The sequence below is a fragment of the Penicillium mononematosum genome (genome assembly GCF_028829835.1).
Source record: "Penicillium mononematosum strain IBT 11891 chromosome Unknown utg000003l:1.0-8172316.0:1.0-8177699.0, whole genome shotgun sequence".
Lineage (NCBI taxonomy): Eukaryota > Fungi > Ascomycota > Eurotiomycetes > Eurotiales > Aspergillaceae > Penicillium > Penicillium mononematosum.
Window position 1 is genome coordinate 3131695 of NW_026643273.1, and position 27336 is coordinate 3159030.

Genomic DNA, 27336 nt, shown 5'->3' on the forward strand with positions numbered 1-27336 from the left:
ATTAGAAGATATAATATCTTTCAATTTTTGGTCCATCCTTCATTGAAATGTATTGCCTCAATGGCAAATCGTAAGTACTTTCCCATCCCATAGACATTGGTGACCGGTCGAATCGGATGGCAGAATGATCGAACTGATAGGCGGAATTCTAGCTGATGCTATCGGCTAGCCCTGGTATTTAGCTCCCGAAACAAACAAACATAATCTAGTCTATGAGATGAAAGAGCTGTTACTATGTAGCTATTGTAATGAACGATGCGTTGCTGGCCTGACAAACAAGGCAGAAACCCCCCAACTTTATATGCGGAGTGCATGCTCCCCCACGTACGGTAGCCAATCACTCGTGGGCGGGGGTACTGCAACCTTGGAAGCATCCATCGGGACTTCACCCCGACTTCTTTGCTCTTTCATATATTCGACTTGTTCCTGAAGGTTTCTCTGATCCTGTCACATTCTCGACTGTCTTGCAGATCCTCGTTGGAAAGTCACGTGGGCGATGTCGCTAAAACAAGGTTCCTGAAGATTCGGATCTTTCGTGGCTGAGCCGAGATCCATCATCACTGCGACCCCGGTAAAGATGCCGCCCGTTCGATCTCACCGGTCGGGATCGTCCTTTGGGTCGATACCGTCACAGCAGGATGCCCAGGATGATAGCAAGGAGAAAACGTCGCTCTTCGGCTTTGTCAAAAAAGTGTGGCAGAAAACGGGGTTGGACAGACCCACAGTCCTTTTGATGATGAAGTGAGTTCAGGACCAAGCTTCCGAATGTGCCACAGTAGAATATCTCTAACAGCTACTATAGGGGCGGTGTTCCACCCACCATAGCCGTTTCCATGTGAGTTACCAACCCTGGAAGTTCCCGGTCTATCGGAATCAGCCTGACCCCAGTCCAGCTATCAATCAATGCCCGTTGCCAATGAGTACACGACCCTGGGATATCTCGTGGCCATTGTCTCCATCTTGGGATTTGCGATCATGCCCGCGCAAAGTTTATCCAGATGATGATCTTTGACGTTTTGGCTGTCTGCTTAGCAGCATGTTTCGCCCTGTTGACAATGTTCTCCAGTGTCAGGGCACGCCAACACACCTCTACTAACCCTAATGATTCATACAATGCTTCAGCATCTTCTGTGAGTGGTTTGTGGCTGTTCTTCCAAATCTGGATGGTTCACACCTTCCGTGCCAAATACCCGCAGCTGCAATTCCCCGTGATCATTTACGCAATCTTCGCGAATATTTCTTCGGTGTACGCTCCGCAAATGAAGGATATGCCAGCTGCGATTGGTATGGTGACTAGATTGCTCAAATCATGCCTTACTGGTCTTGCCATTTCAACAGCCACGTCGCTATTGATCCTTCCGATGACGTCACGGCAGGCTGTCTTCAAACAAATGGCGAGCTACATTGGCGGGCTGCGGACAGCCTTGAATGCCCATGCTATATATTTCCAATCATTGGAAAGAGACGACATGTTCGGTCGCACGGAGACATATGATGATGCCCGTGAGAAGTTTGGAAAGAAGGGAAAGATATACAGTCCTGAGGCAGAAGCCATCCGCGGTGCGGTCCGACAGATCACAGATATCCATGCCAAGCTCCATGGTGATCTTACATTTGCGAAGCGCGAGATTGCATTGGGAAAATTGGGACCCGACGATCTTCAGGCCATCTTCCGTCATCTTCGCCAGATCATGATCCCAGTGGTGGGGTTGAGCTTCGTGGTGGATATCTTTCAACGACTGTCGGACTATAACAGGTGGAATCAACCCATCGATCTAAATGAGCCTGTGGTCCCAGATGATATCCGGCAGCGCGTTGTGCACGAGTGGAATGATATTATGAGGGCGGTGCACGATCCCTTCGCCGTGATGATCCAAACCATTGACGAGGGATTGCTGCATACATCCTATGTCTTCGGGCTAACAAAGCCATCCGAGTGCACAGGTACAGCGAAACCTTCAGATGACAATTCAATGGAGGAAGACAAAGATATCGAGGCCAGAGCCGAGAATACTGCACCTGGGGAAAAGGCCTTTATCGATCACTTTGAAAAGAAACTTGGCGCATTTCGAATCGCAAAACGCCTTGCTTTGCGGACATGGGCCGAGGAGAAGGGTGTCACCCTCCCGCCCGACTTTTTTGATCACCCTGCTTCTCCTGAAATGTTGAACACCGATTTTTTGGATACCTCAGCCACGCAAAAAGAGCGAAGCCGGCGGCAGCTGTATCTATTTCTCTACGTAAGCCTTCGTCTACCGGTCAGTGATCGTGCTGGAAGCTAACAATCTCAGATGGAACAATTACTGTACTCGACAGGCCAAACCGTGCTCAACTTCGTTCGTTATGCCAATTACGTTGAGGCGAAAGGAAAGCTATCGAAGACCCGACTTGTTATTCCCGGTGGTAAGCGAGTCTGGAAGTGGGCTAAGTCCTTTATGACTGCGCAGGATCACGAAGATGATAATATGGGTGACATTCATACACAAAACAACATCCTTCAACTTGGCGAGGCGTATAAACTCCGCAAAGATCCCGAGCACCTGCCACCGACTACTCGTTTTGAGAAGATTGGGGACAGAATCCGGGTCATCCCGGGGTTTCTGCGCTCCCTTGAGTCGAGCTATGGCTTCCGTGTTGCCTGTGCCACCATGACCATTGCAATCGTCGCGTTCCTACGCGATACCCAGACCTTCTTTACCGCACAAAGGTTAGTATGGGGTATGATCATGGTTAATCTCAGCATGTCTCCTACATCAGGCCAGAGCATTTTCAGTTTCGTGCTGCGAATTTTGGGTACATTCCTTGCAATGGTAGCAAGTCTTCTGATATGGTATATTCCCGGGACGAAGACACCGGGGATTATTGTTTTCCTGTTCATCTTTGTCTCAATTGCCTTCTACATCCCCATCAAGATGTTCCGTTTCCGAGCTGTCGGGATTATCAGCATTATCACCACAAGCATGATCATCGGTTATGAGCTCCAAGTTCGCCGCGTTGGCGAGGCTGTCGCGACATCCAATGGACAACCCTTCTACCCAATTTACCTCTTGGCGCCTTATCGGCTGGCTGTTGTGGCGGGCGGTATCGCTGTGGCATTCATATGGACATTCTTCCCATATCCAATCTCTGAGCACTCAGTCCTCCGCCAAAGTCTAGGAGCCTCGTTGTATCTTCTGGCAAACTACTACTCGATCATCCACGAGACAATCTCCGGTCGCATGCGTGGTGACGAAGGCGAAAACCTGCTCAAGACCTCCCAGGGTCGCAAACTTGAGAAAGCGCGACACAAGGTGTTCTCAAAGCAGATGCTTATGCTGGCCGGTTTAAGGGAATACTCTGGGTTCCTTCGATGGGAGGTCCCGGTTGGCGGTCGGTTCCCTAAGAAGCAGTATGATTCGATTATTGTCTGCGTAGAGAAGTATGTCATCTCCTCCCATTACCGTTCTAGGCACTAACAGTGCTTATCTTTGTAGCATTGTCAACTACCTCAGCTTGCTAGGCTACGCATCTGATACCATCGTCCACCTCACCGAGGGCGAAGATCCCGCAGATACCGCGTGGATGCACGATTTCCGACGCCTGGTCAATACTGCCAAAGTGACGACCCATGAGGTCACATCTTTGCTTTGCCTTCTATCTGCTAGTATTACCAACCGACAGCCTCTGCCACCGTATCTGAAAGCTCCCCGTCCGTATGGTTTCGCGAGGCGCTTGAACGAACTCGACAGTGAACTTCTGAGCCTCCGGCACATGGCCGAGCCAGGATTCGCGGCGTTCGCAGTTTTGCAGATCTCCACCCGCTGCATCGTCGGTGATATGGACCGATTGCTCCGGTACGCTTGGAACTTCCCTTGTTAGATCCAGCTGGGTTTGCTAACAGTGCTATTCACTATAGGCTCGTCAAAGGCTTAGTCGGCGAATTAGACTTCTCTTTCCACGCTGTGAGCACAGGAGAGTCAATGGCCGAATCGCGAATGCCCTCGCGGGTGGGTTCGAGAGTGGATTTGAGCGAGTACGCATCCTCGCAACCTGGTGATAGGCACAAGAACGATTAACGTGGTGTTTTCTCTTGGTGTGTTCACCGTTTGGAGGCAGCTTTCCCCTAAATATTTTGACATGCACCTGTGGCTTGTACATAACGACATAACGGATATCATTAGATTATTGGCTTCGTCGCCGCAGAGTCGTACAAATGACCGCGGCAGACTTTCCCCTCAACGATACCCCACAACATACAGTTCTCCCGCAATCGGTCAATATACATATATCAGACTTCAAATCCTCAGTCTTTCTCCTTCCATCTTCATTCACATTTACTTGCTATGAACCAACCATAATGGCGAAATTTAAGGTAAAACACTCATGGTAGCACGGGGGGTTCCGAGCCGCAACAGTGATCCTATTCAACTCCCACGGTGGTAATGTCGTTCTCGACGACCTCCACCAGCTGCGAGACAGTGCTGAAAAGTTATTCAAGCACAGGTGGAGTTCCAACCCCAACACTATTCGTATCTACCGATCTCACCCACCGGCCAGAGCTAACGACATGCCTGGAAGCGGCGATTCCCATCTTCCGCAAGGTCGACAACGGTCGACACCGTCATAGCCAACGCAGATTTATGAAGTCTCTCTTTCACTGACTCCAATAGCCACGCGTCCATTCGGCAAATATCGAAGGGCACTGTGGTTCGCTAGCTGGTCCTTTCCCCAACGTTTCTTTACCTTCTCATCGTCCTCCTTACACGCATGGTCCAAGACCGTAAGCATATCCTCCGAGACAACCTGCGCGACAGCCTGCCAGCTATTCCCAATCATCGAATTGGTGGTGTAAATCACAAACAATACCGTAATAACCGCAAGTATAATAAAATGAACAACGATGATCGATACACCGGCAACAAACCCGTCCCACCGGACTGGAATCAAAGTAGTGGACGAAAACACGGTCAATGCCGAGGCTGTGGGATCCTCCCGCATCAGGTGCTCGTAGTATGCTGCCTGGGTTTCTCGCGTTATTAGTGCTTGAAGGGCGAGAGCAGGACTGTTTGTATCGTGTAGAACATCTTTGAATAAGTCTGTATGACTCTGGTCTGCTGTACTGGTGTCTGCCGTATTTGGTTTCGAGAGGAGGATGCCCGGGTTCGCGGCTGGAAAGTCCGGCGGCGCAAGAGCTTGCTGTGCTGGCGGGAAGCGGCCGAGGAATGTATCTAAAGAATGGGCCTACTTAGGGTTAGGAGCTACCGAGACGTCGAAGTGCATAGTGCATTGAGTTGAGATTCCTGCTAAGTTATGCATGACAAGAAGTCAGAAAGTCGGGATTAAATCATTCCGGACTCATTCCTCAAAGTTTCCGAATGATCTAGTGAAGGAATCCGATTTCAGGGACACGACAGTAATGCATCTCCCAGTCTAGGCGGTCATACAGCTCCACATACCCAACTAGTTGGATCTTATTATAGCGCACTCTCATGCACCCCACGTCCCACTCGGTACAACCATCAACTGCGTCGAAAACCTCCGGTTCATAAACACCACCGTATTCCTCCAGCTCCTCGTCATCAATCTCCTCCATTTCCGGGTTCCAACTCCCACTCACTAGAATAACATAGGCGGAGTGGTCACGCTCGTCTGCGTACTCGTCCATATCGGCCGGACGATTAATAACTGATTGCAATGATTCCTCGTCGACCATGAGACAGAACTTGTACCGGCCGGGAGGCGTCGCTAGCGCCACCTCTGCCGGGATGCCTTGTTCTTGTTGGGGCGCAATAGCCACCCACTGGTTAAAGTGATCCCGGATAGCGAACGAGGTCGCACCGTCAAAGCGCCGGTCCTCAAAGACAGTCGGCCTAAAGCGATCGAGTATATTGAGACCGTTGTTCCTTTCCAAGCTGGTCTTGACAGGTTTGAGATATTGATGCATAAACTTCTCCCAATCAGAGTCGCTCTTGTAGGTGCAGCGGTACAAAACAAACCCCCAAGTTTTGTGGCCGTTTTCATCCATAAGTCGTTCAAGTTGATCGGCGACTTGGTGTTTGGTTGACTCGGTAGGATCTCGTTTAGACGGATTTTTTGGTCCCATGGGAAAGAAGGACATGGTGGAGAGGTGATTTTTGGCTCGCAAGCGGCGGCTGGGAATTTGGACGAACTTCTCAGCAGGGCGCAACATTGCAGGAAGGGAAAGATAAGGCCATATCATAGTGCAGATGGTGCCTAGCACTATAAAGGGAAATTAATGTTATAAATGAAACGAACAGCTTTGTTACTCCGTACTCCGTACACGCTCGGATGATCTCCACTACTCGTCCCTTCACTTTCGCCCCTTTTGGGGTTGTGGGGCCGCTAGGAAAACGTCAGCCCAGGTAAATTGGAATGTACCTTTTGGGCATATGGAGTTCCATATCCATACAATGGTATCTTAAACTTAAGAAATTCAAAACTGTCATGTGGTAGGTACTGAAAGATGATAGTGTGAAAACTACCTCAATCTATAGCTACATATGTACTATATATATATGTATTGTACACACTACTTATTTGGAACTCAGTCCCTACTAAATATATACAGTTGAAGGCCAAGTATCATGCTCTAGCCTTGTTGCCTATATACGCCTAAGTAACGCCGTGTGTGAGATATAAAGGCTTTACTCAATTTATCTTGTGTATGGGCACCTATATGCGTATGGTCTGCTGTTGGAGAATCCCTATAGATCGGATGTCTCTTTATGTCATGGAGACCGAGCCTTTGCTAGTTTGCCATTTCTTTGCTAGATCAGGCTTTATAACAGCCTTCTTTTCATATATTGAATAACAATTTCTTCCTCATTTTTCCCGCTGTTAGTATCTCCATCTGCATCGTAGCCTCAACATCTGCTTAGTTGAATATCTGGGGGGAAGTATCTGGCTGCATGCTATATTAGACCCCAAAGCTTTATAATTTAAGCATGATAGGCGAGTTTCAGTTGTATAGCTGAGCAAATGCGAGATGACACATTTCCCGTAGTCTACCGCAATGCGCTCATAATGAGATAAGCCACCTATCCACTATATATGTAGGCATAGGCGTAACTATTTCTGGCCATGTACATCTTCTATCGTCTGTGCCTTCACAAAGAAAATAAAATGTCTGACAGTCGTTCTAACCCCGAACATCATGTTGGGCGTAGCTTCCTCAGGGATATCCCTCTATCGACTAAGAGGTATCGATATCAAGGGAAGGAGCACTTCCTTCGAACTAGAGATCTTGAATTTGATCGTTTCCAGCGTTCGAAACATGACACATCACAGTACATCCTCTTTGATATCGATGCTGATACCCTTAAAAGGGATTTCCTAGATCCTCATATCGAAGATAATTCCTTTACTTTCGACTCTTTCAATACAGAGGAAAATCTTCTTTTAATCAAGATGGAAACCCAAGAACATGCGCAAGCGATCCAGGAGTTTGGGTATACAATCATGCGCCAGCTAGACGATATGAGACTTCGAGACGTCATACAGAAGTTCTCGACAAAAGTAGAAGCAGATAGCCAAGGCAAAGTCCCTGACAATGGCTGGGGTCCAACGAGGCCAAACTCCGATCGTGACCGTAGGCCGACCATCGTCCTAGAAGTTGGGGTCTCGGAATCGCAACCCAAACTCGAGGCTGACACTACCTTTTGGTTGGATCCAGAGCGAGGCAACGCGAACATCGTCTTGACCCTCAAGTTGAATCGAAAAAGGGCCCAGATAACGCTGGATAAGTATGAATGGGACAAAGCCAACGGGGAAATAAACAGGGTGCAACGGATCCAGATGACCAAGGGTGGGAAAACGAAAAGGAAAATCACCGTTTCGAAGGCCCCATTGATTATCCCATTCGAGCAACTCCTAGAACGACCTATATCTTCCCCCGTCGAGAAGGATATTATAATCAAGGAGAGTGAGCTTCGGACAATCGCACGCAGTATCTGGAATGTCCAACGCAAGTAAAGGGAATCTTGCTTGACGTCCTCTTCCGCACTTCGGCCTCGTTCTCTATTTCATGGTTGGCTTGAATCGCACACTGCCGAAGCCTCTTTTACCTGAAGGTGCCAACCTTTGTATACAAACCCGGTGCGAACCCGCCTTAGATTCAGGCAGTTCAGACAGAGAGATCGAGATAGCTGCCTGATGTTTTGGTTCCGAGAGCTTGTCTCCTCCAATAAACAACTCTCTGCTCGCTCTGGGGCTTTCGTCTTATTGACTCATCATGAGACACTTCTATCTCTGATAATTGATCCCTACAAAGAGTCTCTTCTGGGCAATTTGCTCGCTTTGTTTCGTGCGTCTTTGCACCCAACCACCTAAGCTCACGTGCCCCGCACACCGCACCTTTTAAGGGGTATCGAGTTCTTCTCTCATTTGACACACGATGGTGACCAGGGGACTCTGGAACTTGCATGCCGACGGTATGGACTTCCCTCACTGACCAAGTCCTGGAGATTAACATTGTTATAGGGAAATGGTACCGTTGGTTCCACCCTCCCCGTGGACAATCTTCATCCCCAGACTCGCCAACAACACTGACTACTATTCGAAAAATTCTTTCAAGATCCGACACATTCAAATGGGATACTGTCCCATTTCCGACACCACTTCATATTGAGCTCGACTATGTCTATAGCATTGATGAAGATGCTGGTTATTTTACAGTCACCCAGTGGACAGGCGAGGATGGAACTCTATACCCGCAAACCCGCCGGGCGACATTGGACTCCATCCGAGAGACATCGCTCGAAACAATAGAATCACTCCTTGAAGAAGTTGTGGAGATGCCTGAGCACAACGATCACGAGCTGAGTGACGAAACCGATGTGCAACATCTATTGAAATCATTCCAAATCAAACCCAATATCCCCGCCCAGCTAAACGAGCTACAATTCCAGCTCTTTACAGACTTTGTTTTCATATGGCGGTTCTATTTTGACGGTACCCCTACCTGGGAAAACTCGTTTCCAACTTTCGCCGCCCTTGCTATTGGACTATTGCGCATCGCAGCATGGGACTTCGAGGTCAGAAACACGGATACTGAGGACCTGCCGACCACATTCTCGTCTCTTCCAGATTGGAAGTCACCTGTCGACGACATATTCTGGTTCCACAACTATCTGATCGTGTGCTGCAATACCGATCAAATTGGCACTTCTGTGGCTACAAAAGCAAATGATTTTGCATCCCGCAGTAACAGCCACGCAAAGACTGTCCATGGGATAGCCATTTCAATACGGCATATTGCTCTTTTCGAGATTCGCAATGGCGATATACTTCAATCTCCCCCTATCCCCCCTTGTTACCAATACTTCAGCATTGCATTGCTCCCCGGATTCAGGATACTAGCTTATATATTCACCTCAAATTGCTGGAACGGAACTTCGGCGGACTCCAGAGAGTCTTGGGGAGTTACAATACCCACGGAACTTTTCGACATGATCCTTAAGGCATGTGCACCGAGGGATCTGGTCTCAATGGCACAGGCGTCTTCTTTAGTCGAGAAATGGTATTACTCTTCCATTCCCCAAATCTGTGGCATCAGCATACACAACTTCGCCCTCTCAATACCATGTTGCGGCAAACTACATCTATCGGATGCCCCCCGGGGTTTACTGCTCGCTCTGTTGTGCCTGGTCACATATGGAATGTACAGGCCTGTCCCCTAATGTGTCTTCTGGAACTGATAAATACATCTGCTCTGATTGTCAAGAGACCAGACCTTGTACTTTTCTTGAGACTGGCGGTATTTACCAAACCTACCGTACAACGCGAGTACGGAAAGCATGCAGTGTAGTCCATGGTGGAAAAAGTACGGATTTTCTGTTGCGAGATTCTAAGCCATCCTATCGCCGGCCAGAGTTATGGTTAATCCGAACCCTCCCCCGCCAGCCTCCTGCGGGGAATGTCGAGTATACAATATTATTCAGTGGGGTGTTTTCTGGTCTCGGGTATGGATTTGATGAGTCGCATGATTGATTTACATAGCAAGGGGAGGTCGCATATCAAAAAGCGTGATCCTACGTGGACGTTGAGGTCGTGGTAGTGTCAGTTAATTCACTGAGGTTAGAACTAAGAATGAGCTGACTGGATGATAAGTATAAAATTCGTGTATAGCTCACTCCCTAGCATACAGTTGACCAGAGGACATAGTTCAAAGTCGACTTGCCATTTCCTCCCCAACTCTTGTCCACTCATCATCTTTCACATCCTGGAAATCCATCAACCTATCAGGTCCCCCAAACCGGTTCTGCGTAGACTTCCAGTCTCGGTGGATCGCAGTTTCCGGTCGCCACCGTACAACATCCTTCAGCTCCTTTTGTAGCTTCCCCTCGAGTGCGTCTGAGATAAACCCTCCAATAGTAGGCATTTGCATGGCCCCATTACCCGAGCCGCCAACGGCAACCACGAGAGAAGCATATTCAGGGTGTCGGTCAATCAAAAAGGCCCGATCAACCGTATCGGCATCCCAGCAGATACGAGCAAAGGAAAAGGGTCGATCGGCAAGATGAGGCATAGTGTCGCGCAGGAAATCCCGAGCCCGAGCTTCAGCTTCAAGGGGGATCTGCTCCTTAGCGAACGGAATGCTTCTCTTCTCACCCTGGTGATCAGGATCTACCACGAAATTGCAGTACCCGGGATGCTCATCACAGATCTTGAGTTCATGCTTCTCCTCATCGGGCTCCATAAAGAAGCCCTTGGCAACATTAAACAATACAGGGAGATTTCGATATTTATCGGCTTCCTCGGGCGTCATGGGTATATGACTCAAGGTCCAAGCAGTCGGACGCAGCTGCTTTTTAAAATCTAGCAGACGGTCACTACCAGCACCGGCTGCAAGAATTGTCCGATCTGCATAGTGACTCACGCCATCCGCGGTTCGAGCCCCGGCCACATCTCCATCCTTGTAGATCAGGCTTTCGACATTTCCCTGTGGTGATCCATTCACGAAGTCCACACCGAGGAGCTGCGCTTCGTTGTATGCTGATACCATCGCTTTTCGGGCATGGATCCATCCAGCTCCGACTCGGCTGATCCAGCCCTTCCAACCGGGGAAATCACCAGTCAAGACACCAGGTGGCATCGTTCGACGGAAATCTTCGGCTGATTCCAGAGCCACCCAGTCGCCTTCAGAGGGGTCGATGTCTTCTGCTTTGATGTGCTCTATCAGGGCGGGTGTGTGCCCAGACACAATGAAGCCGGTTTCGTGGAAGTACGGCTGGAAGACTGGATCGGTCTTCCAGCCTTTCAATGCCGCCCTGGTGCAAGTTGCAAACGCGATGCTTCGAGCATCGGGATTCGGCGCTGGTAGATATTAGCCGGTTTCCATATCTTCACGCCAGGGTGTATTGGTTGGATACATTTCAATTCCTTGTGCTCCATGATCTTGTTGATGTCGTTCCCGCGGCAATGGGCGACGGGACTGGGTGAGGGTCCAGCACTTTCACATTTTTGTATCCACGACGGGCCAGATGGAGAGCAGTCGAGCATCCCCAAGTGCCTGCGCCCACTATCAGGATTGAGGAGGTCTGGTTTAATTCGAGTGTTGCCATCTTGCTGTCCTGCTTCGTGGTAGAAGATGGAGGGGACAATTGGAAATTGCCAAGGGCAACTTGGGATTATAACGTCATATGATAAATGCCCAATCTGATCATTCAATGTGACTTTGAAGAATTAGAAAACACCTGCCAATGCGTGTCAGCTTAGCGTGAGTGTCGGAGGGGAAATGTCCCGCGTGGACCTTCCCTCGACTCCAACCTGGGGAAACGCTTCTCCGCACTTTATCCTCAACCTCGGGCTTATCGAACATCTTCAACACCTTACGCCAATGGGCATTTCTCTCTTTTCTATGATCGGTATCAATACTATCCCTTACGCCAATGAGTCTTCTCCTCTTTTCTATGATCGCCGATGCTGTCGCTTGGAGCTTCCGTGGGCTTTTCCCCTCACCAAGTGGCTTACCTCGATATCGGAATCTACAGTAAACAAGATCGGGCAGTCCCGACATACGATGTTTATGGCTTGGATCATGGCCATTTGCTGTATAGTAAAGTAGCTTCACTGGAATATATAAACATTGGCTGTCCCAACTTTCCTTCACGACTTCCATTTTGCGTGCAAATATGGCTCACTCAAACGACATACAAACCGACGTTCCTGGAACCGTTTACTTGGTTGACGGTATATTTCAGTCTGCGTCTAATCTTTAGATGCATCATGGTATTAACTAGCAAATCTCAGTATCCCGCACCCTACGAGATAGTAGCCACGCCGGTCAACAGGATGTTCTCCTCGTCCCTCAGCCATCCAAGTCCCCCGCAGATCCCCTAGTAAGTTATGGCACTCATAACAGAAGATTGGCATTCTAAACATCCCAGAACTGGAGAAAACTGAAGAAATGGTGGTCCCTATTCCTCATCTCCTTCTACGCCTGTGTATTCTCCTTCGGCGAGAACAATACAGGTGCAAGCTGGACAATGATATCAGCCGACACCGGCGTCACTCTAACCAACATGAACGGCGCATCCGCGCTAAACTACCTCCTTCTTGGTTTCTTTAATATCATCTGGATCCCTTCGGCGATGAAGTTCGGCCGGAAGATCATATACATCCTGAGCTTGGTAATCCTCTGCGGTGGGAGTATTTGGGGTGCTTTCTACACTGGTACTGCTCAGTACTATATCATGCTTGTCATTCAGGGCATTGGTACCGCGGCATACCAGGCACTCATCCAGCTTACTGTGAGTATATACCCCTTGTCTTTCAGTGTATAATTACTGAGATGTGTTAGATATTCGACATGTTCTTCGCCCACGAGCGCGGTCGAATGGTCTCGATTTATATCTTCTTCCAGCAACTCGGATCCATCCTCGGGCTAATTCTGGGCGGTTATATCGCCGACGGAATTGGTTGGCGCTGGAGCGGGCCTATTGTGGCTATCGCATGCGTAAGAAACCCTATATAGGGTGACACATTAACCGATCTAACTATCGCAGGGAGTCTTAATCTTGCTCTTTATATTCACATTCGACGACACCATGTTCCCACGATATCGCTTCAACAACGCCTTACTCGGGCTTTCCGTGCCGAGTGCACCTACTGACGACCAAGGCAAGGCCGAAAAGCACCCAAGGGCTGCCACGCCCGTATCGACTTCTGAGAGTAACAGTTCTGGCGAAGAGATCCCTGCGCGAACCTACAGGCAAAAGATCGCTTTAGTCCATTACTTCTCAGATGACCAAACGACCTGGCTTCAATATTTCCGGCGTCCGTTCTACCTCTTTGCATTCCCTAATATTGTACTGGCCGGTATCCAGTTCGCATTTGGCTGCACTGCAGGCATTGTCTCGTTCAATACAATCTCGGAGATCATGACTGTAGCTCCCTATAACTGGAGTGCCGGGTCTACGGGGTTGATATTCCTAGCTGCTCTAGTTGGAAACTTCCTTGGGTAAGATAACATCCTGGAATTTAGGGACGTCGGCTAATTTATTTACTCCAGGATGGGAGTTGGCTTTCTTTCCGACCGGATTGTATTGGTTTTGTCCCGTCGGAACAGGGGTTATAAGGAGCCGGAGATGCGTATCTGGGCTTATATTTTCCCTTTCATTTTCGGTGCTGTGGGTTACTTTACCTACGGATGGGCTGCCACGTCTGGTGAGCATTGGATTGCGATCGCTGTCGCTTTGTGCTGCTTGATTGCTCAGCAGGTCTCTATGACCAGTCTGGCAACGACTTATGCAATGGAGTGCTTTGACGGGGTAGGTCTTGATCGGCTATGGCATCTTCACAGCCTTGACTTTCTACTGTGGCTTTTTGCTAACAAGGTTCCTTTGCCTACAGATCTCCGGTGAACTGGTCGTAGTACTCGCCATCTGCTCATCCTTGATTAATTTCGCCATCTCCTTCTCTGTTCAGCCTTTTATTGACGCGACTAACTTTGGCTGGACATTTACCTGCTTTGGTATGCTGGTTGTGCTTTCTATGTTAATGGGTTTTCCAATGATGGTTTGGGGCAAGTCATGGCGGCGGAAGTGCAAGGGACGGTATGAGAAGTTCTTGTCGGAAACTGGGCGTGATATCCATCCAGCCCTTTAAGTCGATATTAGTATCAGTATGGATACCTTCGACAACTCGGCTTGATTTATATTCCTCGCGCTATTGGATATACATACCACATTTCGGGTAACATATGACTGTTTTGTGGGCTGGAGCAACTAGCGGCCTAGCTAACCCGCCAAATGTCTTGTCATCTCAGGTCGGAGGGGTGCAAGTCGGGCAAGGCAGTGCATTCTGGGTTGAGATAGGTCGGCGGCTCCGTCGAAGTTGTCATATTCTGATAATGAAATTCACTCCCCGTGTATATGTGCGTTTTTGTTAAAGTTGGTAGCAGCAGTATCGCAAGGAAATCCACTCAGCATAACTGCTCGGAGCATTACAATCACTGGGCCTTGGCAGTTTCGGGGTTCTGTTCATTCAAATTCAACAGGGACTTCATTCTGCCATTTTCGGACATAGTCGAAATTCCGATCATTCACTCCGTGTTCTCGATCTGACGAGCTGGATTCACTTAACACGGCATTATCATCCCTGTCAGTCAGAAATTCCAGCCATTCGTGTTTCCAATGTGTCTTTTCTTCTGCCCTGACACCTTCGGCGAAAAATGTCCAAGAAAACAAGTTTCGTGTAGCAATTTCGGAAACACTTTCGTCAAACCCTTCTTCAACACTGGGTTGTGCAAGGCTCGGCCCAATGATTGCAAGTGTTGACAGCTTCTTTTTCAGCCAAGAATATGTAAATAAGAGATACCCATTGGCGGAAGATCGAACTGAATTTGGAAGTAGACAGATGACAGCCAGCGTGCCTGTGAGAATAGTGCTGTACTGTAAAATCATCAACTTTTAGCACGTTATTCTCTCACAACAGGTAATAAATAGTTGGGATACATCGTGAAATCTGCAAACCTTTTGTGACCAGGTGGTAATCCTGAATGATGACATGTATAAACTTGCGCACGTAATGGCAGTGGCTGCCGGGACCCATGGCAATATATGGACTCTAGATCTCGGGTTTGCTGATTTCGACCCGCATGACATGCCAAAATCACTCAAGACTTCCCCATTTTGACATAGCCAATTCCAAGAGTGGTATTCCGGCCGGTGATCGCACGATAAATGCAGCCTCACGCCAAGAGATGAGTTCCGGACATTCACCAAGCCAAACGGAGGGTACGGAGAAAGCGGTGGGCTTCCGTACTCTTGCGAGTCCTCATCCGTGACAAATAAGAGGCGGAATTCATCTTCCCTTGAAATCATATCCACCCCATCAATATTCTTCACTGCCACTAGGCGGTAGGATTGAGGGTCCATAAATGATTGCGGAGATGAAGTCCAAACAGCAGCCTCCAGAAAGATGGTTGGTAGGAATGTTCGCGACACTTCAAATACTCGTGGCAAAAGACCCGTAATTGCAGAACCTAGCCATAGGGACGCTATGTTCGGTCTCCGACGAGACATGGCAAGAACTAGGGTGTGGAAATTCTTTGATTGGATGAAAGACGGGAAGACTTCCTTCATAGCTGGATTTAGCCACTGACTGGCTAGATTGCATGGGATGCCTGGTTCCCAAAAAGAGCTCCTAAGACATGACGCAACGAGATCTGAAGTGCATGACAAGGCCATGAAATGAGGAAGCTCGGCAGTGGTTGGAACTTGACTGACATATACCAACTCGGTGTTCCGGCGAGAGCTGGGCCTATTGATAGGTTTAGGCAGGGTGATAGAAGCACCAAATCGATTATGCGATGGGAGCGTCATAACAGCAGCTAACGCACCAATCAATTGATCAAAAGCATCATGGAATCGGGCAAAGTTGCAAAGATATCCATAAAGCTTCTGCTGCAGATGGTGGCTCGATGGCGCAGCCCGGGGACGGTACTTTTGCGCAATGGCGCAACCTGAATGGACTGCCGTCCAAGTGACATTCCCATGGCGGATAGTACTGTTTCCCATCCCGAGCAAGAGTTGCTTCCCAGCCACGTCCCTCTGCGAGAATTGCAGCCCACCAGCGAACTTCAGCCATATCATTACTTCCAATATTAAGGTCGAAGTAATCACCTGCCTGATCTCCTTCACCTCCATCCCATTGTGCATGATTGTTGGTATACCCAACTTTATCATCCGTTGTTCTCCGGCGTAGCTCTATCATCCGCACTGAAAGGATGTATGACCAGCCAAGGACAAACGCACAAAGATAGTTACCCACAGGCTCTTGGAGTGGTTGAAACCCAGTCCATTCCGGGATATATTCTGCTGACAGGTTGCATGTCTTCGGATGAGAATTTGCAATACAAACATTTCGGGATAAATGCTTTTTGAAAGTAGATAGCTCACAAGTACCCCTTGAAATTCTATCAGCTGGCGAGACTGACCATTTTGAGTAGCCTTCTAGGGACAAAGAATTCTTTCTGGCGCACTCTGCGACCTCTGTGGACTGGGGGATTGAAGGTGTTTTGTTGAGGAGAACTTTTACATTGCTGCAGAAATAAGGCATGTTGGTTTCGGACTGAGTGGATGATAGTAAGACATGCCATTTTGTCCGAGAATGATTCAGAGTCTTGGATGTAACGTGGAAGCCAGGGCGCAATAAGTCATGATTGAGATGCATGAGACCTTCTTGAATGACGTCAAACTATGAAGATGGGAGGGCTCTCCTCCCAGTGATGTTTTAAGTATGCAGAATCTCCGAAGGTTAACGACACTAAACGAGGACGCTCAAATGACGAGTGGTGCGAGTTCACAGAAAGGGGTGTGGATATGGGTCTGAATCAACTAAGCAGTAACCACACCACAGCACGTAACTTGAGCTTATTTTGGGAATTTTCAGTACGTGAGCGATCAAAAGGAAAAAATTCCTGAGTACGACCGAAAGGAGCGGATGGGGGGGAGAAGGAGAGAAGGAAGAGCCGAGTTTGGTGTATATCACGTGTTGGTGTCTTGCTACTCCTAATACTAGGAAAGTCACTATTAAACCAGTTAGTACTTCTTTTGATGGCTATATATACGCTTGGTAAAAGAATAAATAGCCAGAACAAGGTATCGTCTAATATTTTTCCTGGGAATATAGCTTATCCACTGTATTCCACGTAAATATTCCATATGATCTCCCTTCAACACATTTATATATATTCCGTATTTGTTTTTGCCATAACTTGAAGACTCTATGTTGAGATAAATTCGGCGGAGTTCAGCAAAATTCCTTACATCATCCACGGAATGTTCGTTGCACCTACATCACCACAGCCAACAAGGGGCGAGGAGGCTGGAATGCCAACGGTGCTAAGGCCCCGGCGCCCTTTAACCCATCATTCCTAGGGGTTTGGCTCTAACGATTTCCCCGCGATAGAAGGTTTGAATAAGTTTAGATCAAATTTCGGACCAATGGTAATGCATGTAATACCTATCCCTTCTTTTATGGAATCCGCCTAACCGTCTCCTTTACAGGTGTTTCGACGACGAAGGGGCGAAAGAGGAGCTACTATTACACATCTCTTCTATCCCACGTTAGTGCGGGTAACGTTTTATCGCTAGCTATGAAATTTCTCCGTGAATTGCTGTTCAGTTTCGCTTGATGCTGCAGTCGACCTCAGATACCGCAGTATCCCCAACTCCGCGACGAACGCCAGTCCAGCGACAAGTATAGAATACTCGGACAAGGCTTTCGACAGCCAGGATCAACTCAAATGGGACGCCATTCATTAGATGAAGACATCTACGATAATCAGTCCAAAATCAACTTCGGCGTACCGGACAGCGTCCGAAGCGAAGACGATGTGACACAAAACCCAGCCTTGGGAAGCTCAATCCAACTATTCGAGAGCGAACCCTCAGCCGAAGAACAAAAACGACGATTCGAAGTGCGAGAATGGCTGGTCTTCATCTGTATCGTCATCCTGGCAATGATGGATTCGTTCAATGCGACTGTTTTGATCCCGGCATTACCTGTAAGCTACATCCAACACTCCTAAGTGTCATTATATATCTATAACAGAGCTGACCAGACCCTCAATACAGCACCTGGCAAACACGTTCGGAAAGCCTCTAGCAAGCACATTCTGGGCCAACACGGTATACCTCATTTTCAGCGCAAGCAGCCAACTCTACTTCACAATGGTGTGCGAAGTCTTCAATCACGGACCGGTATGGATCATTGCCGTGGTTCTCGCAACAATCGGGACAGGGATCTGCTGCGGCTCTATGAGTCTCGCGGAACTGATAATCGGCCGCATGATTCAGGGTATCGGCAGCGGCGGCGCAATGAGTCTGTGCTCTTTGGTACTGACTGAGACGGCACCTGAATCCATGAACGCACGGTATTCATGCTATATTCTGGTGACGCGGATGTGTGGCGGTATCCTGGGTCCCATTCTCGGAGGCTTGTTTGTCGATAATGCCAACTGGAGGTGGGTGTTTTATTTCAACTTTCTCTTCTGCTCGCTTGGTTTGCTGGCTATTCCGTTTGCTGTGGATCTTCGCGCATTGAAATATATCCCGCTGCGCAAATTGCGTATTTCGGATTGGACGGGTACTACTTTGGTCACTTTGGGTCTTGCGGTCATTCTAGTCGGTCTTTCTTGCGGTGGGAGCTTGTATCGCTGGAGGGACTGGCAGACAATTGTGCCACTTGTGGTGGGCGCTGTGATTCTTGTTGTCTTTCTCTTTTATGAGTCCAAGTGGGCTCTGTATCCGCAGTTTGGGAGGAGGGTATTCCGGTCGAAGATGATGGCTATGACACATCTAGGGTGCTTTTTGCATGGCTTTGTGGTTAGTAGATGCTTGCTTTACATTTGGTTTGTGGTATCTGACATACGAATTTTAGCTCTTTGCTCACTTGCAATTCTTCCCGCTGTACTTCATGTCCACTCATTATATGTCCGCCACCTTGTCAGGCGTGAGCTTGCTGGCCATGGTTGGATTTGCAATTGCGCCAGCTACGGTGGTTGGTGTCCTTCTAGCAAGAGAGCTAAGATGTACCCAGTGGATCATCTCTGGTGGCTGGGTCTTGACTGCCCTAGCGAGTGGATGCTCTATCCTCTTGGATAGCTCCACGCCGACTGTAGCGTGGGTATTTCTGTTGTTCACAGCAGGCCTTGGGCATGGCCTCTTACTTTCGAGCTACAATGTCCGCATCCAGAATCTGCCCAAAGATGAGGATTGCTCCCCGCCAACCCTGCCAACAACCATGTCATTCTATATGCGAGCTTGGGGTATGGCAGTCGCGGTGCCTGTCGGGGGAGTTGTGTTGTTGAACTGCTTCCGCAATGGACTTGCAACTGTTGACCTAAATCGAGACATAATAAACACCGCCAACGGATATCTCATTCTAATGCAGGATGTGAGCATGACAATTGAACAAAGAGAAGCGGTTACAGTTGTTTCAGTTGCGGCGTTTCAAGCGGTATGGGATTTCATCACGGGTGTGGCTATCATCGGGGGGGTTTTCGTCTGGATTCCTGTGGCGAAAAGGAGGGATGTGAATAGTAAAAATTTCAAAAAGGAATGACATGGCGATTACAACATTTGTCCTGACACGGACGTCTCAAAGTAGCACGGTCAGCTAACCTGATAGAGTATAAGGACATGGCAGGCAACGCAACGGCAATGAGCCAACGCGGCTATTCAATTTTGGTAAGAATAAGTGGGATTTCAGGCTAAAGGCTAATTTGACATAAGAATGAAAGACGTTGGCTCGGCTATGGTAAAGGTCGTGGCAATCGAGTCGACATGGGTTGTCCCGTGATAGTCGCGTGCCTTTCTAGCTAGCTTTCACTCGATCCGCTTCTATCCTTCAGCCTCTCCGGGAGAACGAACTCTCGCTTCCCTTTGATTTTCCAGCCAGACAGCCTGTCTTTGCCAAGCATCTCTAGCGTCTTCTTCTCGACGAGACTGTATTTTGAGGGATCATTCCGGTCAAACTTGAATGGTTGTTTCAAGGCCACTGGCGGGTTGGTGATAACTCGTGGATGTCTCAAGCTGTTGACTGAAACCGAGTGGCACATCAAAGGATGTAGAAGAATCACATCGCCCACCTTGCCAGTCATCTGGTGGAATTCGCTGCAATTCTTAACGATCTCCGAGTAAAATGGGGTATCCTCAGGGTTTTCAGCAGGTTCCTGGCCACGGGGATACATATACGGTGTCACGCCCTCAGGATGATTGTACTAGAAACAAGAGTCAGAAAGACATGAAAGCGGAACAAGTAGCTTGGACACATACCAGATGCTGGGCAACCGATCTCATCGCCTGGGGGCAGATCATAGTGCCACCTGCACGATCTTGGATATCGGTAAATAATGGTATAACGAGCAGGGCCTGTTCAGGCGAATCAAGGAAATGGATAAAGAAGTCGCCATCCACGTGCCAACCCGGCAGATCAGCAGGATGGGGCCATGTACCCTCAGACTCGGGCGAGCCGAGATTGACAATCAAAGCATCGTCCCAAGTAGCCGATTCCGGGGCTACACGGTCTTCGCCCCCGAGAAGCTCGCAGATGGCCGCCCATGCCTTGGGGGCAAAGGTCCTGACCGGCTCTTCCTTGGTGTCTCCCATGTGGGTAATTTCAGTTGTCCAAGTTGATTTGTCCGTTGCTAACATACCGAGCCTGGTCCACACGTCGCCTGCCCATTCGGATGCTTTCTCCCGCGAGAAACAGTTTGGTAGACGCACGTACCCATATCTCATGAAGTGATCGATTTGCTCTTGTGAGAGCTTGTAGTTGGGATTGGCTGTCATTGTGTCTGGGTCCTCCAAAGTGGAGCTGCAGCGTGAGCCCATAATTTTTAAGAATGAGAGATAGGGATTCGTCTACCGGTGCAATATTTACAGTTACTTAGTTGGGGAAGGTGTGATGTGACTGGGCCCCTTATTCTGCCGGTAATTCAGATCGCACCAATCAGAGGTCGTTCCTTCTCTTTCTAATTTGAGGAGGACACCAGCACATCACCGAAAGAAGGAAGCGGTGAACCCGCCTTATAAGCATCCTCCTATTATTCTATCTCGTATTCCTCTATTCCTCTTCTTCAAAATATGGCGTTTGCTTGGGGCTGAACAAGATTTCTTGTGCCATTAACCGAGTAATAAATGGCGTTGCCAAGATACGAATTCCGGCTAAACAGTCAAGCCCGGCCTAGTGCATGCCCCCGCAAATGAAGAATGCTCCCCAACTTCCCCCGAGTTGCTTGGCATCACCACTCATACCACTCCATTTCATTTGCCTTCAGGTGGCGTCCAGGCTAATATGGTTACTCAATTTGGCACGGTCATTCGGAGCCTGAACCTTTTTGGCGCACAGAGAAATCCCTAGCACGAATCACCAGAACCTTGAACTGGAACAGACCCTGTGCTAACAGAGCTGACCGAGCTCATATCTCAAATGAACACGGAGAGATTATCGATTATATGCACTCTACCTTCTCCATGTTTATCAATTTGTGGGCCTCGGCCCGTCCAACCGCACTATTGTGGGGAACAATGAGATTCGTCTCGTATCCAATGAATCCCAAAGAGCAGTACCCAAGCGAGGGTAATTGTGACCACACGACTCGGCTGTTATAGTCCATTGGCTGCACCAATCACCACTTTCTATACTCCTGAGATTAGCCTGTGATGCCTCGTGGCCCTAAAATCCGGAGATGGAACGTTTTGGCTCTACTGGCACCCCCTATAGGGAAAGGCTGGTCTGACATACCACCAATCTGGCTAGTCTGTGCATGAGGCATTTCTAGCCCCGGCCCAGCGCAGAATTCGTCCTAGCGTCTTGAGAAATAATCGGATTTCTTTAATTCTATCTTTTCTAATATGTGTTTCAACCGCAGAAACCGGGGAGAGCTGTCTACCCAAGCGACTCAGCCAAGACATCAATTCTCATTAACCGGCTAATATCACAGCTTATTTTATCCCAAGATGGCAAATCTGAATTGCTTAAAACCTCCGGCGGAGCCCCCCCAACTCTACATTCCTCTGCTTTGTTGTGTCACAAGCTCGGTGGACATCTCACCTCTCTACTTGGATACTTCATTCACTGCGTTCACCTAAGCAGAATATACAGACAACATGGGTATCGCTGTCGGAGCGTCGACTCTACAGTCCGATTTGGACGCGACTCAAGCTGCACAGCCTGAATTGGAGAAAGTTAACTGGTGGCAAGAGCCTGGTCTGCGCAAGCTCTATTTCTGGGCTGCTGTGCTTTGTGTTGCTTCTGCTACTACTGGATACGATGGGTAAGCTTTATAGATTCGTGATCGGATATGTATGGAGCTGACGGCCTCGCGCAGAATGATGCTTAACACGTCCCAGAATTTGGATGCGTGGCAAGTGTACTTCGACCACCCCAGTGGCGACAAGCTGGGATTGATGAATGCAATTTACCAGATTGGTAGTCTTGCCAGTTTCCCTTTCGTGTAAGTTATCCCGTACTAAATACAACAGAAGCTTGCTGACTTGAACTAGGCCTTTCATCGCTGATCGATGGGGTCGCAAGGTTCCCATCGCGATCGGATGTGTCTTGATGATTTTCGGTGGCTTGCTCGGTGCATTCTGCACAAACTATGGAAGTAAGCTTGGCCATTTTGGGTCATCCCGAGGTCAGGTCGTCGCATTTACTAATCCTATTTAGTGTATGTCGCCGGTCGATTGCTCCTGGGCTTCGGCAACAGTCTGGCCCAGATGGCATCCCCAGTCCTACTCGCCGAGATCTGCCACCCCCAACACCGCGGAAAGGTTACCACTATTTACAACTGCTTGTGGAATCTGGGAGCACTACGTATGTTTCCTTCAGGCCAGTCCCTGGACGCTGGTGTGCTGACTGGGTCTAGTTGTCGCGTGGCTTGCATGGGGAACGATGTATATCAACAACGATTGGTCCTGGCGCAGTTTGACCATCCTTCAAATCCTCCCCGCTGTGATTCAGATTGCCTTCATCTTTTGTAAATTCCATTTTCCCTGTACTGGATTGGATCCAGGTGGCTGACCATTACTAGGGGTCCCGGAATCTCCTCGTTGGCTCGTCTCTAAGGAGCGATACGAGGAAGCATTGGACACACTTGCCTACTACCACGGCAATGGAGATCAGAACAACGCCACTGTTCAATTTGAATACCGTGAGATTAAGGAGACTATCAGCTTGGAGATGCGGTACCAGAAGAACAGCAGCTATTTGGATTTCATGAAAACCAAGGGCAACCGTTACCGCTTGGCACTTCTGATTTCTCTGGGTGTCATTTCCCAATACAGTGGAAATGCCTTGTTCAGTAACTACACCAATTTGATCTACAACAGCATGGGTATCACCGAACAAACTAAGAAGATTCCTGTTCGTGGCTCCTTCCCCTCCACCAAATAAACCCTCACTGACATTCCATAGCTCAACGGCGGACAAACCCTACTCAGTTTGGTTGTCAGTGTTTCAAGTGCATTCTTCGTTGATCGAGTCGGACGACGACCTCTATTCCTGTTTTCTACAGTTGGTATGTGCCGGGATTGCCCGGGATGAATTTGCCGACTTACTAACTTTCTCCTCTCAGGCATGGTTCTCATGTTCCTTGCATGGACTGTAGTCTCCTCTGTCTTCGAAAGAACCGGCGATGTCAAGACTACCGGCTACCCACAAGTCGTCTTCGTCTGGCTCTTCTCTGTGTTCTACGCCATCGCCTGGTCAGGTCTGCTCGTCGCCTACTCGCTCGAGATCTTGCCCTACCGTCTGCGCGCCAAGGGTGTTATGATTATGAACCTGACGGTGCAGGCATCTCTGGTTCTCGGAAAGTAAGTTGCTCTACATATAGATATCTGCTCTTTGGACGAAACTGACCATCCTAGTTACACCAACCCAATTGCGTGGGAGAACCTTCCTCACCACTGGAACTTATCAATGATCTACACGATCTGGATCTTCATCGAGCTCTGCTTCGTTTACTTCTTCTACGTTGAGACCAGGGGTCCCACTCTCGAGGAGCTGGCTAAGATCTTCGATGGTGATGATGCCCAAGTGGCGCATGTTGATCTTCAGCAGGTTGAGAAGGAGATTCAAATTACCGAGAAGGCGTCGCCTGAGCATAGGGAACGTGCTTGATTGTGTGTGGTTGTGAAAAGATATCCATGGGGCATACTTTGGTGCCGATTGTAGTCAGACAATACTATAATTTCTTGTTACTGATGAATTTAATTGACAATGATTTACTTGATTGCTCCTTGATTTCTGCAGGCAGATAAGAAGGTTGTACATGGTACGGTGCTCCTCCTGCAACCATTACTTTCCTGCCCTGCGTCGCCAAAAACCCGGGCTGTTAGCTATCTCGAATCCCTCCTTCTCCACGTGCATTACTTTAACCCTTTAATGAACTATCCACAAAGCTGCAAGCGGTTCGTCATGGTCGACGAAAAATCCAATATCCACTCCGCAAACGAACCTAGTCTAATTTTCAGTGCTATGACGGCGGCATTCGGGACGGCTTCGGCTTCGGTTTCTGAAAGTTGAGAGATACGGTTGGGCCTGGGTCTTCGCATGGTACCGTGCTCCCGCCCAGCTTCCTCCGTTGCAACCTGTATAATGTCCCTATCACGAACTCCACGAACGGCCATTCTTTGGCCTTAGAGCCGTTTAACAGTGGAGAAAGCCCCTAGCCGCCTAGCACTGGTGCCTAGGATATCATCAATAGAATCGCCTGTGTCGAGGAGTTGTAGGTATCGCAGCTATCCTATCGTGGTAGCAAGAAGTTCACTGGCTGTGTTCAAGACTTGGTTGGTAAAGCCAAACTGGTGGCACGTGCTATAAAGACCCTCTATACTGGATATTCGGGGCGAGTGTAACCTGAGCATGGGATATTGGACATGGGAGGCGTCCGAGGCCGATGTAACCCATTCTGCTGGGATTGTGTGGATTGTGTGGGTTACGTTGGTTGTTTTACTTTTCAGCTTGGGCTGTTGAACAAGCTCATTCCAGTCATCTTCGTCGGCTCGGATATAGAAGTCGTCGATCTTTCCAGTTCGAAGAGTGTCCCACGCAGCTTCGCGTCTCGAATATAACGACAGTTGGTCTCTGTATGGCCACTTTGGTGGCACTGGGTGCAGTAGGTCTACGTCATATGTCAGTGTGTATCCTAACGGTGTATTAATACGTGCTAGGGGTAGGTAGCATCATGGTCATAGGAATTTCAGAACTGGGACGGGGAGAGAATCTGCACTTACGTTGTTTGGAAGGGGGTGAGCTCCGGCATCAGCCATTGTAACAGCGCTGCACGAGAGGAGGAATAAAAAAGAGGCCGGACGAAATGAGGTTACTCTTCAATCGAAGAAAAAAGGGATGTTGATGAGGAGAGGTTACTTCTCTGGGGAGCCGGCTATTGGCAGCGTCCCGGGAGGCCATATTCATTGCCGATATGGACAATTCAGGATCTGTTAAGTGCCGACCTGGCCTATGAGGGGGCCCAGTGCTGCTGGTTGGGCCCTGTACATTGTAGGCTGCCTCAACTTGACTTTTGAAGTATGCCATGGGCTCATAGTGCCGGCATATTCCCAGTTGTGGACTTCGAGCTGAGATCAAGACCTTCGTTTGGTAGGTAGACGGAACCTAGGCAGGGAAAGCAACATTGCGTTTCGCTAGACATCCACGTTAGGACATATCAATGATAAGTATGACGATTTGCTCGGATTGGTTTTCTGCGTCTACCTGGTAACTCAAGAGCCTTACCGATTCCGCATGCTCTTCGGTTTCCTTGTTTCTGCTGACAGGCCTGCGTCCATACATCAAACTTGTTGATCACTTTCTTGTCAAGCGAAAACTGGTTGATCAACCGTTGTGAGATTCTTCAAAGTTATTCTGGACCTCCTGGGGAAGGGTATAGGCAAATTCTAGGGCAGGTCCTCGGAATCCTGACATCAGGGTCATCCTTCATGTTGGACGTCCCAATCCATGCGCACTTGCACTGTTTCACATAGTGCTTCACATTCTCTCCGGGTCTTCCGGAGAAGTGGTAGGGTCTCTCATGGGGAGAGAAGTCAGGATCAATGATCTCGGGTTGGGGTTACCCAAGATGCATTGAATACACTTGTCACATTTGCAATATATCTGAAGCGGTCCTTCTGCTGCCGCTGGATTCTGTTTCGACGACCTGGGTAATCTCAAGCTGTGATCTCTAATTAGCTCTAGCACTCGTATCTTTCAATGAGCTTTCACTTACCATGAATGCCTTGACGAGAATTAAGATGACATGGACATTCTTCATTTTTGGACGATTGGTTGTGTTGTGAGAGGAAGGTAAGATGAAGCAAAAAAGAATGAAAGACGGACAATACTCGGCAAACGGAGAGGACCTGTTCCTTCCCTTTATTCAACTCAACATTTTCACTTTCACTTTCACTTCACCTTCATCTCCCACTCTTGAATATTCTCAAAGCCTCACGGCTGTCACTTGATCCAACATCGACTCCATACCATTTAAACCCCTTGCACCTCTCGACGTCTCTATGTCCCCAACCACCGTCGCGAAAGCCATCAAGCTTTCCTTCAACGTTCAGCAGGATATTAGCAAAGGACGCCGTGACTCATATCCCCATGATGCTTCAGTCAGCACGAATGGGTCATATCCTGCATTTGATCCCAGCCGAGAAGCACAGCTCAGGAGTGCTGCGGATCGCGCCAAGCCATACCGGGATAGACTGGAACGAGCCGATCAGCATGGTAGCAGGAACAGGCTTGCAGTAAAAGTACTCGCCCCCTGATCCAACCCGCGGATCTTCCTAAATCCCGAGAAGTGCCAAGGGTTCCATTATGAGCTCCAATCACTATCCTGGAGAGATGGATGTCCCCCCCGGAGTCAATGACCTGATGGGGTTCGACGAAGCGCCTGCGGTGCCATCTCTGAAGTTCAATCCCTCTTTTCGGGAGATGGATGTCTTGCCTGGAACAAACGACCTAATGATGGTCCAAGAATCGTCTGCGGTGCCATCTATAAAGCCCAAGATGGTTTTCTTGCCGGAGTCAATGACCTGATAAGGGTCGAATCGCTTGCGGTTCCATTTATGGGATTCAATCAATATCCTCGGGAGATCGTTGGCCCGGAATCAATGACCTGATGAGCTTTGACTAGTCGCTTTCGATGACAGAGATAGTTGGCTACGTTCTTTATAATATGCGGACTAAATAATAAAACCCGGAATAACATTTTTAGTCAAAGTCCCACCCAAAAAGCTCAACCTAACCTAGATTACGATAATCTTACAAGCTTAGATCCGTACCTAGGTAAGGAGTATAGTCAACTCCTAATTGCTACGCACC

The 27336-nt window shown here is 48.6% G+C and overlaps 12 protein-coding genes across 12 annotated transcripts; 8 read left to right on the forward strand and 4 right to left on the reverse strand.

Annotated features, from left to right (window-relative positions):
- Positions 1-577: 577 nt before the first annotated feature.
- N7519_006159 (uncharacterized protein) lies at positions 578-4055 on the forward strand (the record flags this gene model as incomplete). The annotated part of the gene is made up of 7 exons (XM_057292935.1): positions 578-741; positions 803-835; positions 894-988; positions 1036-2240; positions 2292-3418; positions 3474-3833; positions 3896-4055. 7 exons carry the CDS (start codon positions 578-580, stop codon positions 4053-4055), a joined length of 3144 nt encoding a protein of 1047 aa, XP_057147746.1.
- A 281-nt stretch (positions 4056-4336) lies between these two features.
- On the forward strand, positions 4337-4606 carry N7519_006160 (uncharacterized protein; the record flags this gene model as incomplete). The annotated part of the gene is given in 2 exon segments (XM_057292936.1): positions 4337-4351; positions 4370-4606. The coding sequence occupies 2 exon segments, from the start codon at positions 4337-4339 to the stop codon at positions 4604-4606; spliced, it is 252 nt and encodes an 83-aa protein (XP_057147747.1).
- Positions 4607-4617: 11 nt separating this feature from the next.
- On the reverse strand, positions 4618-6169 carry N7519_006161 (uncharacterized protein; the record flags this gene model as incomplete). Its single annotated transcript, XM_057292937.1, has 2 exons — positions 4618-5220; positions 5465-6169. 2 exons carry the CDS (start codon positions 6167-6169, stop codon positions 4618-4620), a joined length of 1308 nt encoding a protein of 435 aa, XP_057147748.1.
- A 953-nt stretch (positions 6170-7122) lies between these two features.
- On the forward strand, positions 7123-7971 carry N7519_006162 (uncharacterized protein; the record flags this gene model as incomplete). The annotated part of the gene is made up of 1 exon (XM_057292938.1): positions 7123-7971. The coding sequence occupies one exon, from the start codon at positions 7123-7125 to the stop codon at positions 7969-7971; it is 849 nt and encodes a 282-aa protein (XP_057147749.1).
- Positions 7972-8392: 421 nt separating this feature from the next.
- Positions 8393-9677, forward strand: N7519_006163 (uncharacterized protein; the record flags this gene model as incomplete). The annotated part of the gene is made up of 2 exons (XM_057292939.1): positions 8393-8429; positions 8479-9677. 2 exons carry the CDS (start codon positions 8393-8395, stop codon positions 9675-9677), a joined length of 1236 nt encoding a protein of 411 aa, XP_057147750.1.
- Positions 9678-10162: 485 nt separating this feature from the next.
- N7519_006164 (NAD(P)/FAD-dependent oxidoreductase) lies at positions 10163-11391 on the reverse strand (the record flags this gene model as incomplete). The annotated part of the gene is made up of 2 exons (XM_057292940.1): positions 10163-11313; positions 11370-11391. The coding sequence occupies 2 exons, from the start codon at positions 11389-11391 to the stop codon at positions 10163-10165; spliced, it is 1173 nt and encodes a 390-aa protein (XP_057147751.1).
- Positions 11392-12131: 740 nt separating this feature from the next.
- On the forward strand, positions 12132-14106 carry N7519_006165 (putative MFS transporter; the record flags this gene model as incomplete). The annotated part of the gene is made up of 7 exons (XM_057292941.1): positions 12132-12189; positions 12250-12338; positions 12387-12749; positions 12800-12955; positions 13005-13459; positions 13511-13769; positions 13852-14106. The coding sequence occupies 7 exons, from the start codon at positions 12132-12134 to the stop codon at positions 14104-14106; spliced, it is 1635 nt and encodes a 544-aa protein (XP_057147752.1).
- A 374-nt stretch (positions 14107-14480) lies between these two features.
- N7519_006166 (uncharacterized protein) lies at positions 14481-16094 on the reverse strand (the record flags this gene model as incomplete). The annotated part of the gene is made up of 2 exons (XM_057292942.1): positions 14481-14891; positions 15195-16094. The coding sequence occupies 2 exons, from the start codon at positions 16092-16094 to the stop codon at positions 14481-14483; spliced, it is 1311 nt and encodes a 436-aa protein (XP_057147753.1).
- Positions 16095-17749: 1655 nt separating this feature from the next.
- On the forward strand, positions 17750-19569 carry N7519_006167 (uncharacterized protein; the record flags this gene model as incomplete). The annotated part of the gene is made up of 3 exons (XM_057292943.1): positions 17750-18010; positions 18081-18830; positions 18886-19569. The coding sequence occupies 3 exons, from the start codon at positions 17750-17752 to the stop codon at positions 19567-19569; spliced, it is 1695 nt and encodes a 564-aa protein (XP_057147754.1).
- A 256-nt stretch (positions 19570-19825) lies between these two features.
- Positions 19826-20798, reverse strand: N7519_006168 (uncharacterized protein; the record flags this gene model as incomplete). The annotated part of the gene is made up of 2 exons (XM_057292944.1): positions 19826-20227; positions 20283-20798. The coding sequence occupies 2 exons, from the start codon at positions 20796-20798 to the stop codon at positions 19826-19828; spliced, it is 918 nt and encodes a 305-aa protein (XP_057147755.1).
- Positions 20799-22118: 1320 nt separating this feature from the next.
- N7519_006169 (putative MFS hexose transporter) lies at positions 22119-24132 on the forward strand (the record flags this gene model as incomplete). The annotated part of the gene is made up of 9 exons (XM_057292945.1): positions 22119-22285; positions 22340-22465; positions 22515-22618; positions 22681-22827; positions 22880-22990; positions 23045-23376; positions 23428-23530; positions 23588-23825; positions 23880-24132. The coding sequence occupies 9 exons, from the start codon at positions 22119-22121 to the stop codon at positions 24130-24132; spliced, it is 1581 nt and encodes a 526-aa protein (XP_057147756.1).
- Positions 24133-26525: 2393 nt separating this feature from the next.
- Positions 26526-26780, forward strand: N7519_006170 (uncharacterized protein; the record flags this gene model as incomplete). Its single annotated transcript, XM_057292946.1, has 1 exon — positions 26526-26780. One exon carries the CDS (start codon positions 26526-26528, stop codon positions 26778-26780), a length of 255 nt encoding a protein of 84 aa, XP_057147757.1.
- Positions 26781-27336: the final 556 nt, after the last annotated feature.